The 19,006-nt window shown below is 43.8% G+C and overlaps 1 protein-coding gene and 1 long non-coding RNA gene across 2 annotated transcripts; one reads left to right on the top strand and one right to left on the bottom strand.

Annotated features, from left to right (window-relative positions):
* The first annotated feature begins 5,711 nt into the window (after positions 1–5,711).
* Positions 5,712–8,200, top strand: LOC147244450 (uncharacterized). The gene is made up of 3 exons (XR_015110451.1): positions 5,712–5,792; positions 6,454–7,064; positions 7,946–8,200. It is a non-coding gene; the product is annotated as an uncharacterized LOC147244450 (long non-coding RNA).
* Positions 8,110–17,547, bottom strand: cdk9 (cyclin-dependent kinase 9 (CDC2-related kinase)). Its single transcript, XM_086187981.1, has 8 exons — positions 17,398–17,547; positions 17,147–17,260; positions 14,420–14,501; positions 13,635–13,725; positions 13,227–13,393; positions 12,668–12,839; positions 10,951–11,099; positions 8,110–10,839 (listed from the first exon to the last, which is right to left on the bottom strand). Exons 1-8 carry the CDS (start codon positions 17,436–17,438, stop codon positions 10,474–10,476), a joined length of 1,182 nt encoding a protein of 393 aa, XP_086044107.1. The 5' UTR covers positions 17,439–17,547; the 3' UTR covers positions 8,110–10,473.
* Positions 17,548–19,006: the final 1,459 nt, after the last annotated feature.

Genomic DNA, 19,006 nt, shown 5'->3' with positions numbered 1-19,006 from the left:
AGGCAGAGAGAGCAAGCCAGCTTGATGGGGGACTGGATGGTAGACTGGTTCATGGGAGGGGAGGCAGGGAGAGCAAGCCAGCTTGATGGGGGACTGGATGGTAGACTGGTTCATGGGAGGGGAGGCAGGGAGAGCAGGCCAGCTTGATGGGGGACTGGATGGTAGACTGGTTCATGGGAGGGGGGCGCAGGCCAGTTTAACAGCAGGGGATAAAAGGGGTGAAACGGTAATAATAATGAGGGGGGAGGTGAGGAGGAGAGGAGGGGAGAGGAGAGGAGGGGAGGGCTCCATGTAACCTGATGTGTCCCCCAGCAGTCTAAGCCTGTAGCAGCATAGCTATCAATGGTTCAGAGCTACCTGAACCAGTCCTAACTGAAGGCTCTGTCATAAAGGAAAGTCTTAAGCCTGGACTTAAATGTAGTTAAAGTGTCTGCCTCTCTGACCCATGGAGAGATGCTGGTTCCACAGTAGAGGAACCGGTACCTGAAGGCTCTACCTCCCAGTCTGTTTTTAGAGATACTGGGAGTCACTAACAGACCTGCATTCTGGGAGCGGAGTGCTCTGGTGGGACAGTAGGGACTAATGAGTTCTTTCAGATAGGATGGAGCTTTATCATTGAGAGCCTTATAAGTCAGCAGAAAGAAAGGCTTTCTTTTGGAAAGGTGGCGCAGGAGGAGTGAGGCAGAGGCTTCCAATACCAGCAGGTTAAGATCAGACGTGCCAAAGGGACACGCTTTGTCAGCGAAGGATCTTTTAGAGGCCGAGCTTGCCATCATTCAGTCCTGCCAGCAACAAAGATTTGGAGAAGAGGTTGCCACGCTGTCATCTGGTAAGGGTGCTGTGAGCAGGCAGAGTGTTATCTACAGGTTGGACCCATATTTGGATATTGGGCTTCTGAGAGTTGGAGGACGGTTGACTAGGGGCTCCCTGCCAGAGGAAACTAAACATCCGCTTATTCTCTCCAAAGATCAACATGTTGCTACTCTCATCCTGAGGCACATTCACAAGCAGCTTGGCCATAGTGGTCGCAGCAGGTTGTGGGTCCCCGCCTCTTTTATTGTTGATCCTCAATTCATTGCTGACTTTCACCAGAGAAGCCCTGATCAGCCCTCTCTCACATCCACCACAGTCAACTCCTGTCCATCTGCCCTCTCTCAACAGCCCCACCCTTTCCCCCAGTCCTACTGAATGAAGAGGAGGAGGAGAATCAGACACTCACACCAATCAGGATAACTTTGATTGCATGGATGTTCAGGATGATAAGAATGGGTCTCTTCCCTGGACTCCCTCCCACCCCACCCTGGATACGGAATGATCTACTTCACCTGAATTCTAGTGAATAACGGTGGTATTTATTGGAGTTATTTTTTTTAATCATGATGCATTTTAAACCAAATGTAACCTGGTGAAACAGTGACTAATGATAAGATTTTATTGTAAAAACTACAGTAATGTGTTAGAGTGAGTGTATATTATCAACTACAACAAGTTTTATCCCTTACAGCACGAGCTGGAAAGAGGAGAAACTAGTACAATAGTGAGATAAATCTAATGAAAGGAGAGTACTTCAATTTGGCATACAGCATTGTACTCTTAATATATTTTGATGAAATCTACATTTTTTCAGGAAGATTATATTGGGTAAAATATACCTGACGTTAGTGATGGTGTTACTAATTTTAATGTTAGTGTTCTAGGGTTAAGCTGGTCAAATGATCCCCTAATTATCAACCTTTGGTTCAGCAGTACTCTGGAGAGCAATAAGACAGGCTCAGATGAAAATAAGTACAGAGACATCTAGAGGGTGACAGAGAAGAGGCTGATGCCAGAATGTAGCGATCAGAGAGAAAGGAGTCGGGATCTCCGCAAAACATCATCCAAAAATTAATGCTGTAACAGTAACAAGTTTGGTTGTTTTCTTGGCATGTAGTTGTTTGTGGGGAAGTGTGTGTGTGTGTGTGTGTGTGTGTGTGTGTGTGTGTGTGTGTGTGTGTGTGTGTGTGTGTGTGTGTGTGTGTGTGTGTGAGTGTGATGAACATTACAAATGCATCTCCACATCCTGGCTAAAGGTTTTAAAAAGCCAGGCATTAAAGGGCACTTGTCCTGTTGGCAAGCCCAGCTTACCACCAGGAGGGCACTCCTCCCAGCCCAGGCTACTTCAGACTTGGTTGATATAAATCAGCACTGACATTTCCTTCTCCATTTTATTTGAAAGAGCCCAGGAGTGACATTACAGTTCGGTATTTCAAAGGCCCAGTCAAATAGCTTTTTTTATATTTAGACAGGCCAGGGCTCTGGGGAGTCATGGCTTGGCAATCGTATAAAAGAAGAAATGACAAGATGTCCCCCAGACTTAGACCCTTTTAAACAGAGCTGAGAAGACGCTATCAGTGAAAAACAAGACCTCTGTGAATTTTAAGAATTCAATGATCACAATATTTCAAATGGTAGTTAATACAGCTTGTGTATTTTGTTGTCAGATGTTGGAATATGTGTAGTGTATTTTTTTCATATTTTTCTATGTAAATGTGTATCGTTTGTCCTACTATGTAACAGCAACCTGCCAAGGGACTGCATTTGGAAATTAGCCTATGGCTGCAATCTGGTATATTTACATGTAAATGTTCATTAATATGCTTTGCCCCTTCTTTTTAATACATATTTTTTATATATTTTTTTCAGTTCAAGAACAAAAACATGCATTGGTGGATGTCGGAGTCCATTTTGGCAGAGATTAAGTGACAGTGAGCCCTGGATGGAGCATCCTGTGCCACCCAAACACAAACGATGTAAATACGCGAGCTTACTTTCTGTTGGCTCCCCAACTGTGGGCCTCAACTCAGGGGACCACAGGATCAGAATGCGTACTTGTTTGTAGAAAAAAGCAGGCCTTTTCTCACATATGCCATTAATTATGGAGGAATGTGTGCACACATATTTGTGGATCAAGTAAAACCTGCAATGTGAACTGTAAATACAAAAGGTGAGACAGAATTGGACATGAAACAAAACTGTTTCTTCTTGCACACTGTTGTCAATGACTCTTTATTGTTCATCATTCTGGCTGATGTTATTTGCAGTCAGACACCTCTTGTCAGTTTACACTGCAGCTGCACATTCCTTGTCATCGGTTCATTGAGAGTAGGATATTCATGCATTGAGGGGTGTTAAGTGGTGAGCTGTTTAGGATATTCGTTGTGTGTGACCTGCATGATGTGATGCTACTCCATGTTGCAGGAGTTCAGTGTGTGTTTATGACACATGTTCTGCTGTTGCTGGGCTATTTGACTCAACCATTATCCAGACTGGTTCTCCAAAATAAACAATTTAGGCAACTGGACTCACAACCACTTGTTTTTTGCCACCACCCCCTGGCTGGATGTACCTGATGCTTCCCACCAGAAATTTAGCACTGAGGAAGCTTCTTTGATGAGAGGCGAAACGTCTTCACTTACAAGAGGTGAGCCCAGTGGCCTCAATTGATTATTTTTGAGAATTGATGACTGAGAATATACACAAATATATCCAGACTTATGTTTCTGTAGCAGGTTTAAACGTGTATGCATGTGGGATGCTAGCAGAGTTTTCTGTTGCATGATTTCAACCCTCCTAAATACTTTATCGTGTTGTTGTTAGCTATGACAATTGCTCAGTCAAACATTGCTCTTTAAAGAAGCCTGTCCTGATGTTACAAGATGCTTTATGCAAAAGCCCTGAGGCAAAGTACAGCCATTTAGTGATTTTCTTAAAGTTGTTTGAAGTGCTTTATAAGTCAAGCTGAGTTGAGCTGAGAGTTGAAGATGATGTGAAGTTTCAGTGAATGACTCGTTTCTCTAGTGTTTCTTACTTCTGCTATTTCACAAGTTCCCTTGTTCAGTAGTCCGTTGATGTTAGGGTCAAGATAAAAGTTAGCCACATAACTAAATAGCAGCATGTTCAATAAACATGGCTTACACTAACTCTCCCTCCAAAGGGTAATTTCCTCTGCTTTGTCATGTTTCAAAGCTTTCTTTTTTTCTTTCTTTTTGTTCATGCAAATGTCTGTCTTTGTTTGCCAATGTAAACTACACTGTACACCACTTTTTTCTAATTTTTTCCACGTTTTTTGTTAATTTTATTGTAAGCTTGATTTTTTCTACCACTGACTTTGCAAGTGGCTGGGTCTCCAGAAGCAGCTGACTGGTACCAGCAGGCCAAGCGGTGTGCAGTCGACGCTCTGGCTTGGGAGGAGTTCGGTGAGGCCATAGAAGATAACAATCGGTCAGCTCTGAAAAGGTTCTGGCAAACCATCCGTCGCCTCAGGGGGGAAGGCAGCAACTTGCCCACACTGTTTACAGAAATCGCTGAGGCAGTATAACAACTCCGAGGTGGCAGAGCCCTGGGGATTGATGAGATCTGCCCTGGGTATCTCAAGGGTCTTGTTCATGAGTGAGGGTAGGATGGAGCGGGAGATTGACAGGCGGATTGGGTTTTATATATATATATATATATATATATATATATATATATATATATATATATATATATATATATATATATACAGTATATAGTGAAAGAGAATGTTTGTCTACATGCGTTGGCCCTGTGATGCACTGGCAACCCATCCAGGGTGAACCTTGCCTCTCTCTAATGACCACAGGTGAGTGTTGGAACGTAGATTGACCAGTAAATCAAGAGCCTCTCCGTTTGGCCAAGCTCCCTCTTTACCACAACGGACTGGTTTAGCGCCCCCATCACTGTGGATGCCGCCCCAAATAAACCAGCGACCCTTCGGCTGCTAGATGTCCACTCTACCCCTGAGCCATGCCGCCCACGTGTATATATGTGTGTGTATATAATATGTGTGTATATAATATGTGTGTGTATGTGTGTGTATATGTGTGTGTGTGCGTATATGTTTGTGTGTGTATATAAGTGTGTGTGTGTATGCATATATATGTGTGTGTGCGTATATATGTGTGTGTGTGCATATATGTTTGTGTGTGTATATATGTGTGCGTATATATATATATATATATATATATGTATAAAACATGGATTTAATTTCATTATTTATCAATGAACTTCAGATGAATGACTCATTAATAATCAATAAACAGAATCAATAATTATCCATATGGTGTTTTCCCTGAGCATTGAGTGCAAAATGACAAGGTATTAATGCCACAAAATGTGTTTCACATGATATCTTTTCAGGTAGCAGTTATACCAATGGGTGCGTAGCATAGAAGTTGCCCAGATACTATGTTGGTTAAGCAACGGGTATTAAAAATACCTTAAAAATACACACAAAAGAACTACAACATACACATTTATGGCAGTTCTGTTTTCTTCCTGAGCTTCGTCTTCCAGGTTCGTCTGGCGGCAGTTTGAAGGTACGTCATTTCCAGGAGGTAGGAATTTGATCAGTTCAGAACAATTCTTGAGGTGGTGCTGCTGCCCCTTTCAGACACATTGCAAGTGTACATTTGTGCTAAGTTTTAAGAAATTTCCTCAAGGCCAATTATTGCATTCAGAGAATTTCATGAATCAACAAGCTGTCATGGTTTGCAGTTTGCAACACTAGTTTCTCCAAGTCACCCTGAACACATCACCTCTCACTCCCTCAGCCAACCTCCTCTGCCAATCAGTCTCTATCACCTGCACCTGTCCCATAGCTATTTAGGTCTCCCTCTTCCTTCATTCTCTGCCAGATTGTGATGCTCGATGCTAAACTCTCCAGCGTTTTCCTTGGACTGACTTCCCGGCTTCGACCCTGCCTGCTTCGACTACTCCCCCCTGCCTCAGCCCTGGTAACCACTTCTGCCTTGATTCACTGCAAGACTGCCTCTGTTTTTGCCTGCCCATTATTGTGGTTACGTTCCTGGCATCCTCGGAATAAAGGCCATTACCGATTCAACTTCTGTTTCTAAGTGTGTTGCATTTGGGTCCATAACCCCCACCGTTTCACAAGCTGAAATGCCAGTATGAAGATGAGGCTATATGTCGGTGTGTATCTGCACCAAATTTTGTGTCAATCCATGTTAACGATGTGAAGCTATTTAACTGAATAAATGGAAAGTTTGCCCTTTGATGCAGTTCATGGCAGAGTCAGAGCATACAGACTCATAAAATCTGATCTTCCTGACCCCTCAAATGTCTGCGCCAACCCTAAAGACTACATTTGTCCTGTGGTTTCTTATAGAATTTATTATTGTTGGAGAAATCCTATATATTTAAATGTGCTGACTTGCTTTGCTCATTCATAGTTGGAACTCAAGTCTTTGTCTTTTTTTCCTGAACTTTTACTCATTGAATCTATGAATTACGGCACTTTTTCCACCATTTGGTTTCTATTAAAAGCTCTAACTTCAGCAGTATCTATTTTAATCTGTGGCTACAGATTTATAACCAAGATTTCATGTCAAAACTCTTCATGGCTTCATTTTAAAGTCCATCTTCCATCCTCGACAGGAAGACATTTTGCAGGATGAGTAACTGGGAGCTTCCACCAGGTCCCCACAGCAGAGCCGCTGCAGAAAAGCTGCCTATGAAAACTGCCTCAGGACTGAATCAGTGGGCTGCAGTGCTCCTAATGGCTTGATGTGGCCCCCTGACTGTGTTCATTTCAGAGCAACCCAAGCTCATCCTCTACCAACTGGGCAGCTAATGCAATTACATCCTTGCATCTGCAGGGGGCTCCCCTTGTCTCCGTCTCTACCTCAGCCCACCTCTGTGTGTGTGTGTGGTAAGAGGTAGAAACTGGGACTGAATTGCCTCAAGCTCCACATTTGCGGTTAATCAATCATTATGCCGTGTTAATGATACCCTGCTGCTTCCAAATGTCTTCTGGCAGAGGAAGCCCATGGCTGGCACAGAACTCATGCAGGCACACATATGGTTGTCTGGGAGTGAGTGACAGGAGCTCTTTTATAAATGCTGCCCTGCAAGCTGGATGCCATCAGCCACATACAGCTGCCAGTGGCTGTGATGATGGTCAAAGGCATCTGAGAGCTGAAAACCAGGACAGAAAGTGATGATAAAGAAAGAAAAACATTTACGCCTCACCTGATTGGCTCCAAAATGTAAGTTGTCAAGAACATGCAGCATTGATTGTTCTTTTCAGCTCCTGTGCTGACACTTGCAAATGACATTGTGAAATCAACATTTAGAGATGGCTTAAACCACTACATGTTGGGATACACAGGAATATGGGAACACTGAGTAACTTCTGGGGAGTTGTTTGAATCTCTCTTTTCCAAAACTGCATTTACAATAATGAAACAAAGTAGGTTATTGAAGGACTTATCATATGGGAGGGCTTAATATAGTCCACAAGCAACAATGCAGACCTCATGGGTAATTATTGTAGCAGACTCAGTCAATGTGCTGCTTCCTTTTACTTTAATGCATTTCTATAGAAAATTAGTTGCGTGGAAGTGTAGCCTGGATTCTGTTTAATGGTACTGACACCTGCTGTTGGAGCCATGAATTGCATTGACCAGTCAACATGATGGTTTACATGATAATTACCAGATGCAGTACATACCGGACTGTTTGTAGTGCCAGAAGCTGATCGATGGCATGCTCGGTGGTCTTGCTCATTTTAGTTTGGTTGGGTAGTTGTATCCTTGTATGCTCATGTGTACTAATAATTTGTAAGTAATATTTATTTTATTATAATGTTTGACAATGTTTATAGATGTTGATTTTAAAAGAACAATCAATAGCTTCAATGGCTTCGTCATCAGCTGGCTCATGGTTTTTCTGTATCACAGGAAAATATTTGAGCTATCATTATTATGACAGTGTTATCATGTAACAATCGCTACTGATCTCACTTAGATTCACTTGATTTGCCCCCAAAAATCCACAAGGCCAAGTGTCGTCACATCAGTCTGGAAACAGACATCATAAATTACTGAGCCACAAACCTGGCAGTTTACATCCTCCTTTTACTTCCCAGCCTCTCAACCGGTGTCTGCAAAGAGAGTTAGAGGGCCCTTTGCATCTAGCCAGCCGTGTCTGGGACCCATCTGCCCAATGGTGCCCTCTGTAACTTTGTTGGAGGTTGTGATTGTTGTCAGCTCAGTACATGTGACAGTGGCAGAGCTAACAGAGCACTCCATCATGTGAGTAAGGCTTTAGTTTAATAGCACACACAGTGAGTTGCTTCATGACAAATCTATGCTAATACAAACAGATTAAATATCTTCTCACAACAGTCGATCTCATTGCAGATATTTTCACCAATGAGTGCAAGCTCTGCAGAAACACCAATTCAAGAGGAGCCTGCTGAAGGGTTGCTGCTGCAAGTTGCAGCTGGGAGTGAAGCCTGCTAGTATTCATGTGTGTAATGCTTCATGTAGATATCATCAGCTGATTTAGTGACTGTGGCTGGTCTGCTTGATCAGTATACAGTGTTGCAACCTGAGGAGTTGATTCAGTTTACTTCAGTGTGGAATGCAGACACTTGTCTGTCTCTCCATAGTTCTTAAGGGAGATGTTTCGACTATCAGTCAACCCTTTTATGAAATTTATGGTGTTGGGGCAAAGATGTGGGTAAGAAAAATGTTCAAAACAGGTTTTTAATCACCAAAAGTGTTCAGGACAGGAGCAGAACCAGGGCGGTTCACAGGTCCAGGGCGGTTCACGGATCCAGGGCGGTTCACAGGTCCAGGGCGGTTCACGGATCCAGGGCGGTTCACAGGTCCAGGGCGGTTCACGGATCCAGGGCGGTTCACGGATCCAGGGCGGTTCACGGATCCAGGGCGGTTCACGGATCCAGGGTGGTTCACAGGTCCAGGGCGGTTCACAGACCAACAGCAGCAGCTGCCACGAGCTGTCCCAGCTGCCGTGTGGCTCTCCATTCCAAATTGTTATTCAGACAACTGTGTGTCTTTACTAGCCATTGTTATTGTAGAGGGACTCCAACCCAAACAATCTGCATTCTCTATAATAAAGACATGACTGATCAGCAAAGAGAAAAAAAGGTGGCACGTCTCTGCAGAGCTACAACCAAAAAGATGTGCAGCCTTCTCGGAGGTGTCGTCGTCCAATAAAAACTAAAATCCATAGAGACGCCTTTATTTGACTAAAATACTCGATCAAACTCAGTCTGACTCGTGGTGGCTGTGTTTCTCTTCTGGTTGGGCTGCTGCTGGGGCACGTGGCTTCACCTGGTTGGTGCCATTTAATCATGGAGGTGCTGTGGGTGGAGGGCATGTTCTCCAGGTCCAGCAGCAAGGAGGTAGCGTCAACATGGCCACTGTTATTGTAAAGGTGAGGTTGACTAAACACCTTTGCAGAGGACATCTGTGCCACTGCACTCATTCATCACGTGGAATTAAAACAGTAACTTGCCTTCCATCAGCTTCATAGTCTTGATTATTTCTACAATTAATTTGCATCATATTTTGTTTCGCTTGGGGTGATGATGGTGATGGTCTTTCTATACATTTCTATATAGCACCTTTCTACCTCAGCAGCACTCAAAGCTTTGCAGTGTCCTCTCATCACTGATGATGGTGCCACCTGCTCATCAGGAGCAATTAGGGGTTCAGTATTTTGCTCAAGGACACTTTGACATGGTCACCGGGGGAAGTGAGGATCGAACCAACAACCCTTCGTTTGCTAGACAGCCACTCTACCCCTGAGATGACACGTCATGTCTGATTTGGGCGCCGTGTAGGATGACAGTCATCAAATATGACACATCGTCTCAATGTGTGGTAGAAAGGATCAAATGCTGTGCAGTCCCACATACAGAGCAACATCTGGCCATCCAGCCCTCTATGGATTGATGCTAAAACCTTTTTTGGTTTAATAATATGCCGTGACAGTGGAATCTTGTACTTTTTACAGGAGTTTGCAGTTTTTTATGGTAACATTCAAGGAGCACCCCCAACAAACTTTGGGAGTGCTCCTCTACTACTCCAAACTTTGGTGACTATTAGTCCTGCATCCTTGAGTTTCTGCAGCGATCAGAGACACAAGCTCAGCTAAACAAAGGCCATATTTCTTCAGTCAAATAATATAATGTGCAGCTTGTGCTAAGCAGCAGAAATCGTTTTATTTTCAGTATATCAGTTTCAGAGGTGTTCAGAAATGTGGGTGGCATCTAACAGTATTTTCTGCACTTGCTGCTCCCTTAACAAGACCTTGAAAAACCATAAAATTGTAACATGGATCTTGATCAGTCAAGGTACCCAGCCATAACTAGAGAGCCAAACCTGTTTCTTCCTGTAAGTAAAGCAAAGCAGGACTATAAAAATATGGCTTCCAAAAGGTTCTGCCTGACTCTGAACACCAGTCACACCCCTGCTACAAAACAACGCCATTCTCCATAATAAAGATGCACAGGATTCATTAATAAAGGAAAAATTTCGATATCGATGTCTGCCAAACTACAAGCAAATAGGAATGTGTACCTTTCCCCAACATTTGCTTGGAAATGTGGTAATCCAACAAATCAATCCATAGAAATGTCTTTTACTAAAACACTCGATCAAACTCAGTCTGACTCGTGGTGGCTGGGTTTCTGTTCTGGTTGGGCTGCTGCTGGGGCATGTGACCTCTCCGCCTAGGTGGTGCCAAATATTCAAACATGGAGGTGTTGTGGGTGGAGAGCATGTTCTTTAGGTCTGATGGCATGGGGTCTGACCAGAAAAAGTCATGGTTGAGTGCATCGTCGCTGTCAATGCGCTGTGCGGGGTCCAGGACCAAAAGCTTGTCAATCAGGTCCAGGGCATACGGGTCTTTGACATAAGCTTTGAGTCGATCCTTTACTTTCCTCTTCTGGCCTTTAGGCAGCTCCATTTTCTGATATAGTTCATATTTTTTGTCCACACTCGGCCAGACCTAACACAAAGACAACCACAAGGTTCAAAATTCAAGCAACAGAAGATGATTCTGTAATTTACTTCCAAACAATGTAGTGAATTTCACCAACGCCCACTGTTGTTGTATTACCTCTGCAGTGATGGAGCCACACAGCTGGCTGATGAGAGTGAGCTGGTGCTGCTCTGTGTTCCCCTGCATGATGGGACTTCTGGTCCACATCTCTGCCATGATGCAGCCCGCTCCCCACAGGTCTATAGGAGGGCCGTAGTCTCGCTCACCTATCCCAACCCGCGAAATACACAAACCGATCAAAAAAACCAAACAGAATTCAAGATTTGCCAGCTATGACGTCTACTTCTATTTGTTTGTTTCTGTGAGGATCAGCAGAGGACCTCTACCGTCCACACTGTACAAAGTTCGTGCCATGCCTGTGGGGTTCGACACAACGTTACTCTATTATGCTGTCTTGTCTACCACCACCTGATAAATAAACACAGCTAGATTCACTCTCCCACTATTACCTCTTCAGAAGCATCATCAATCAATCAAATATTAAAGCATCTGCTAGCATTTGATTGATGAAAATAACCCTGTTGATCAGACTCTTCTTTCTTAAAACTACACTTCCCAATTTGCTTTTATTTCACTTGTTAGGCTTTCAGATGAAATTAGTTTGTTCTATTGACCTGGTGACATGAAGGGTTCAATGTCAAAGTCAGAGACGTTCCTCCCCTCAGCTGGATTATGCTTCTATACTTCAAATGACAAAATATTGTGGCATGGTTTTCAGCCACCACACTCATCCTCCACCACTGCTTTCATAAAGCCTCTTAAAAGATTATGTCCATGCAAAGGTTAGGGTTACGTTAGTTGACCAGCTTCTGCACTCTAAATGAGAGCCACAGTGAGCTCATCCTTTTAAATTTCTGCTAGTACCAGACTTTGGTACTCGATTCTTTGGTCACAAGACTGTCAAAGCACCTGTTGAACCTTTCTCACAGTGCAAAACAGAGCCACCACTAGTGAGTCATGACACAAGACACCACCACGGTTACTCAGTTTTCATCTGAGACAAACAGCCCACAATCAATCTACACCAGCCTTCAACAGACAAAGTCTAAGTGACAAATAAAACATCAAGAATTTGAAGATCTTGTTTTTCTTTAAATTTTCCTAAGTGTGGGCGGCCCGGTGGTGCAGTGGTCCTCACTGAGGCCCCCCGCAAGAAGGTTGTGGGTGGAGCCCCGGCTGCAGCACGGGGTCTTTCTGGGTGAGTCTCCATGTTCTCCCTGTTCCTGCTGGGTTCTCTCTGGTACTCCAGCTTCCTCCACAGTCCAAAGACATCAAGAGGGGACCAGGTTAATCCAGACTCTAAATTGACCGTAGGCGTGGCTGGGAGAGCCAATGGTTGTCTGTCTCTATGTGTTGGCCCTGCCATGGACTGGTAAACCCGTACCCGAACCCCACCTCACACCTGAAGGCTGCTGGGATAGGCTCCACCCCCCACCACCCTTAACAGGTGAAGAGGCAGAAAATGGATGGACGGATTTTTCTAAGCAATTTAAATGATTCGATTAAAAACACCATTGTTGCTTTTGCCCCTTGGAAACTCCAAGTAGGAGCTATGATGTTTGATGACGCTGTCTAAGATACACTTTCAGATTCCCAGGACCATGTTGATGATTTCACAAATAGATGCAAAAGGGTCTATAAATAGCTGGAACACGGCTGGGTGCTGAGCACGGATGCTTCTAGCTGATCATGTCAGCAGGTCATACCTCTGCATATAGTATATCTGCCTCTGTGCCTCCACAGAGGCTTCGTTTGGAGCCTGTCAGTGTCTTACCTAGCAACAGTTCTGGAGGTCTGTACCACAGTGTGACCACACGGTTGGTATAGCGGTTCCCCTGGCTGTTCTTCGCCAGGCTAAAGGCTCGAGCTAAACCAAAGTCAGCCAGCTTCAAAACCCCGTCCCTGGTGATGAGTACGTTGGCTGCCTTCATGTCTCTGTGAAGGATCTGAGTTATCACGATGGCATTAATCAACATGGGAAACTGCAAAAGCCAGCTTAGCTTAACAAGTTAACATTTCTCCTTTTCATGAAGGATAAACAGGAAGCTTTATTATCTGTGCATTGTGTAGACTATTAAGTAATGTGCAGAATACATAATTATTGTACATGGGAATAAACATAAAAATGGAGATCAGGAATTGGCAATCGTGATACAGCAATTATGACACAAAGAATAAATGATCGCACAAACTTCTCATTCACTTCTCAAAAATCAGGATGCAGGAAGTGGGATTCAACAAGTTCCGTATGTTTGACTCCCCTCACCCACGCTCTGGCCTATTTTGAGGACATTTTGCATCATGTTCCTGTTAAAAGGTGATCTTTGCCTCACCTTGTTTCTGTGGATGTAGTACAATCCATTGAGCAGCATTTGCATGACCTTCTTGATTTCTGCAAGGGTGAACTTCACATTGGAATTGCTCAGCAGCCCGGCCAGGTCATGCTCACAGAAGTCAAACACCAGATAGATGCTGCCTTTGTATCTGTTAAACTGGGTGGCTGGACAATGGACAGTGAGAGACAAAAGAACGTATCAACTGACTGAGCTGCCTTCCCACATCGTATATGTCTGGTTCCAGACTTAGGAAAAGGCTTATTGGGCAAGTCAGCATGCAGCTTGGGGTTGTAATCACACAAGTCTGAAACTAAACATAAATAACATAATGAATACAATAAGCGACTCTAAATTGAGACCCAAAGTTCCATCGCTAAGTCTAAAGTGAAGACTTTTGATACCAACCTTTGGTTCTGCAGATTTCAATCAGATTTACCACATTCTCGTGTTTGAGCAGCTGCAGGATCTTTATTTCTCTCAACGCTGTGATTGGGAACTGAAACAGGAGCCGGAGGACAACTTCTGTAAGTGCTTGAAGGAAATCTGATGCCCAGATATGAATTCAGCAATTTTCAAAATTTAAAACAGCACAGTCGCGAGGAAAAGTCAAGGACTTCAGTGGGTGCTTTAGATGCACTTTACTAGCCAAGCTCCAATGATTTTAACAATGCTTTTCACCGTCAATAATGTCTGTGTTTACAGCAGTGTGTGTGTGGTCAGCAGAATTTAGTCAACCTCACTCCTCTGTGAAGGCCAAAATATCTTTCTTCAAACTATAGATGAAAACATCCAGCAACGAAAACAGGGAGCAATTCAAGACCAGAATGGGACACCCAGTCTATGTGACTACTACCATTTACGTAAGAATCTTATTGTTCGCTATCTAGGGATGCAAACAAATGTAAGGTGACAAACATCATGGTTTTAGTCATCCATTGATATTCAGTTGACTCAAGAATCAATGAGAGCAAAGACTACGCATACAACTTGACTTTAATTGAAACTGTAATTGCTTGACAAGGGGATATGGTTGTTGATCTTCATAAGCACTTGGATAAGGCCATCTGGCCTTGATTCAACTCTCTGACTAATCATTACCTAAATAATCTCAGAAATAATTCAGTGTGTTTCTACCCAGAACATGCAACAGCAAATCAGTCTGATATGAACGGTCGAGACTGCTCCCTTACCCCTTCTTTCTCATTTTCCATCAGAACCTTCTTCAGTGCAACCTTCTTCCCTGTCTGCCGGTGCTTTGCTTTGAACACCTCCCTGTGAAACATGAAGCAGTTTCAAATTATTTTCCATTTAAATCTCTGTTATATAATATCGTACAGTGTCTCTTGTTCGGGGTGGGGGTATCGATTGAATATCCCAAAAACTACCAGTCAGTTGTATCCTGTAATCTGGTCCTTCAACCTAGTGTCTCAGGCTGCCACCCTTAATATCAGTTCTATCCATTCATCCCTCCATGTTCTCCCTCTTCTCCTGTTCAGGGTGGTGGGGGTGGAGCCTATCCCAGCAGCCTTCCCCCTGGACAGGTCACCAGTCCATGGCAGGGCCAACACATAGAGACAGACAACCACTGGCTCTCCCAGCCACGCCTACGGTCAATTTAGAGTCTGGATTAACCTGGTCCCTCTTGATGTCTTTGGACTGTGGAGGAAGCTGGAGTACCAGAGAGAACCCAGCAGGAACAGGGAGAACATGGAGACTCACCCAGAAAGACACCGTGCTGCAGCCGGGGCTCCACCCACAACCTTCTTGCTGGGGGGCCACAGTGAGGACCACTGCTCCACCGTGCCGCCAATATCGGTTCTAGTAGTATTCAATACTGTACTAGCATAAATATCAGCACTGTGTTTTTATCAAATCAGCTCGCACCTAAAGAATCCTATTGTGCTGAAATTGATTGCTTGAGTAACCTGGAGATGGTGTTATTGGTCGCCAGCTCTTGTTACTGTTTGCTGGCCCCATCCCTCTCTTATTTTTTTAATTGCACCTTTAATTAACCAGGGATAAAATCACTTTGAGATCAGGCATCTCTTTTGTAGGTGAGCCCTGACCAAGGCAGCAGTGCATAATTAACATCGTTAGGACAGACAAAATACAAATAACATAATCAGGACAGACAGGGTAATAAATCTAACCATAAAATAAAAACAGGAGCAGACAGTTTGAAATGTATGCTTGAGATATGATTTGAACTCAGTAACTGGAATGAAAGCTGTGATTTTGAGTGATTTCTGAGGATCATTCCAGGCAACTGCCCACTGTAGCTGGAACGAGTCTCACCAAACTCTGAATTTACGAATGGAACATCTAAGGAACATTCCTACTGGAGCCCAGGTTACACTGCTGACAGGTGACTGGGAAAAGACTATCTATATACCAAGGAAGGTGGCCAACTACAACCTGGAACACAAGCATTCGCAAATGCTTGTGTCTTCCAACCAACCATTTCACACAGTGTGCAGTGACGAGTGGAGTGATTGGCATGGGTCAGAATCTTAGGGCAGAGTGATAAACAGAGCCTTGGTGGTACGTCTGTAGACGACATCTCCATCGTCTAGTACAAATAAAGAAGTGGCCTCCGCCAGCTTTTTCTTAGCTGACTCTGAAAAACAAGCACTTTTCCAAAAATAAAACCCAATTTTAAGCTTAGCTTAGTCAGTAGTTGAGAAACATGCAGTTTAAATGATAAATCCTCCTCCAACACGAAGCCGAAGTATTTGGTCTCCCCTGCAGAGTATAAAGGGATGGAGGAGAGGATCCACACTTACGATTCTTAGAAAAAGTCATGTACTTTGTTTTTCTTATTATTTAAAACTTATTTTAGAGAAAGGTTACACAGGACTATTTCAAACACTTCCTGCAGCTTTGAAATACACCTATTAATTGATGATGCCGAAAAATAAATGATGGTGTCATCTGCATATAAATGAATGCTTGCATCTAACTGGTTATCACTAAAATTGTTTTTACATATTCTGTGAATCATAAGGGCCCCAAAACAGACCACTGTGGAACACCAGTTTCAACCAAGAGTGCATATGAAAGGTAACCCTTGAACTTTACCCTTTGGTGTCTGTTATTTGACTTATTCCTAATCCAGTCTATTGCTGTTTCAGAAAGACCAAAACTAACCAAACGAGATAAAAGATTAGCATGATTGACAGTACCAAAAGCTTCAGTTAGATCAATAAGTCATGCGGCACCCTCTGTCTCTCTCCGCTCATCTTTCTCATCCTTGCCTGTTCACATCCCCGTCTGTCTGTTATTCTCCCTCCCTTTCCTCTCTCTTTATTTCTGTCCCTCTCTTCCTTCCTGATCTGTCTGTCTCTGTCCTGCTCTCTTTCCCCCCAACCAGTCAAAGCAGATGTCCGTTCCCATCAGTGTCAAAAATCAGCTTTGTCTTTGCTGTACTGCACCCAGCTGTACAGTCAGGAGAGTGGTTTCGATTATGTGTTTCCTATTTTGACGGAACAAATGTTCTTCACGACCCTTTTCGACGGAGATATGCTAACCTACACAATCCTCTGCCAGTAACCCTGCAGAGCTAGCTAGCGGTCAGCTGGTCTCTATGGGTCTCAGCTCCAAAATACAGCTGTAGAGGGGGGGTGTCCATCTTCCAGTATGGCTCACGGGTGGTAAACAAATATGAGTATTCCTCTGGCATGTTGCTTTAAACCCACTGAGAAGCAAGTTATTTTGGTCAACATGTTTCATGCCTTTTTCTCTGCATTATACTGACACAACATTCGCTGGTGCTGAGTGCATTTGTTGATAAGCTCGAACCTGCTTGTATGTCACCAGTTACACTGCCAAACAAAACGGTGCTCGCTTGATAGTGAAGTGTCCGGTGAGTCTATCGTCAGACCCCTGAGTTTACACGAGAAATATCACCATTTACTCACCCAAATGTCCCCTGTCCTATTTTGGCCATTTTTTCATATTTGGAAAACTCGTCACAGAAAGGAAATTCAACTCCATCGTAGTATTTCGACATTATGGCGGCCTCCCGGTCTGGCCTGAGGAAAGGGACATTTTAGTCGTTATTGGTACCTTAGTGTCTAAACAAGAGTCACATATAATACATCCAAAGGTAATCGAAAGTATTACAACACAAGTGATAAACAAGTTTAATAGAAAATTGGTGTATTCTCACTTTTCAGCCCCACCGGCGTTGCTTGTTTTGTCTCGCTGCATCGTTGCCTCTTCTTCTTCTCCTCTGCATGGAGACCAACCGTCTTCTTCGTGCAGTTTTTGGTAGTGTAGACGCTGCTGCTCTAATTACTGCCCTCTGCAGGACACCATGCGTAGCTCTCGGTCATACAGGAACTGTAAATTTGCTTATCAGCTGCTTTTCATTTTGATTCATAAAAATATCAATCATTTCGATAAATATTTTTATAAACTTGATATATACATTTTAGATTATAATACCCTTTACTATAATAATTATTTTTATCATTTCGCAGCCCATTAGAGGCGCTCACAGCCCACCAATGAGCTTTGGTCTGGTTGCCAAATAGTGTGACTGCAGAAGGGAGCACCAGCTGATGCAGGAAACGCAGGCAAGGATCCTTGTATTTCCGCAACAGCGCCTTCTAGCAAATAGGATGACTCTACAGCAGATTTAGGAGCTCCAGGTGAGGTTCAGGCAAAAGGATTGGTGTCAGCAGTGGTCCGGGTAAAGGTCAACGGTGTGAAAGTATAGCGCCACCTTTGGCCTACCTAAACCTGCAGTTGCCAGATACTGCTGGTTCCTCCACTCCGCAGACACAGGCTACTCAACCCACAGTGGATGAGGCTCAGTCTGCAAATTTTAACAGAACCGCCTCAGGTTCCAGAATAATACATGACTTTTTTTTTTTTTTCAAGATGAGGATGAAAAGAAAATCTGTGAAAATGAAGTGTATTACAGTCGGCAAGGTGGAGCAGTGGTCCTCACTGTGGCCCCCAGCAAGAAGGTTGTGGGTGGAGCAGTGGTCCTCACGGTGGCCCCCCAGCAAGAAGGTTGTGGGTGGAGTCCCGGCTGCAGCACGGGGTCTTTCTGGGTGAGTCTCCATGTTCTCCCTGTTCCTGCTGGGTTCTCTCTGGTACTCCAGCTTCCTCCACAGTCCAAAGACATCAAGAGGGACCAGGTTAATCCAGACTCTAAATTGACCGTAGGCGTGGCTGGGAGAGCCAATGGTTGTCTGTCTCTATGTGTTGGCCCTGCCATGGACTGATGACCTGTCCAGGGGGAAGGCTGCTGGGATAGGCTCCACCCCCACCACCCTGAACAGGAGAAGAGGGGGAACATGGAGGGATGGATGGATGGATGAAGTATATTACATTTTGGTAAATCTTTATGTAACACTGTTTAATGACATAATGCTGTGTTACATACACACCCTTTTCTTGTAGAACAGGAAGACCAACGTCCACTATGTAATCTACAAAGGTATCGATTATCAGCCCGTTGCTACTGCTGTGCTATTCCATTGTCAAGGGGCTAATGATTTTTGTCTGTCAGAAAACTATTTCTGATCTTGCAATCATAATTTCAGCACCTTCGCAAAAGACACTTTATGGGAAAGGTTTAATTGGAGCCACTTATTTCAGCCCAGTGTGGCAGCCACAAGCTTCAGTGTCCCTCATTTCATTGTTCAATGCAGGGATCGGGAGATCTCAAACCCTTGTAATAGAGCCTAAATGCTTTGGCCTGAAGAAAATCTAATATTCCAAGCACTGCCTTAGCAGCAGAGTCATAGAACAATCAAACATTTTAT

This window comes from Aulostomus chinensis, chromosome 19 (genome assembly GCF_037954235.1).
Source record: "Aulostomus chinensis isolate RoL2024-O1b breed Wild chromosome 19, RoL_Achi_v1.0, whole genome shotgun sequence".
Lineage (NCBI taxonomy): Eukaryota > Metazoa > Chordata > Actinopteri > Syngnathiformes > Aulostomidae > Aulostomus > Aulostomus chinensis.
This window is presented reverse-complemented; position numbering and strand designations above follow the sequence as displayed.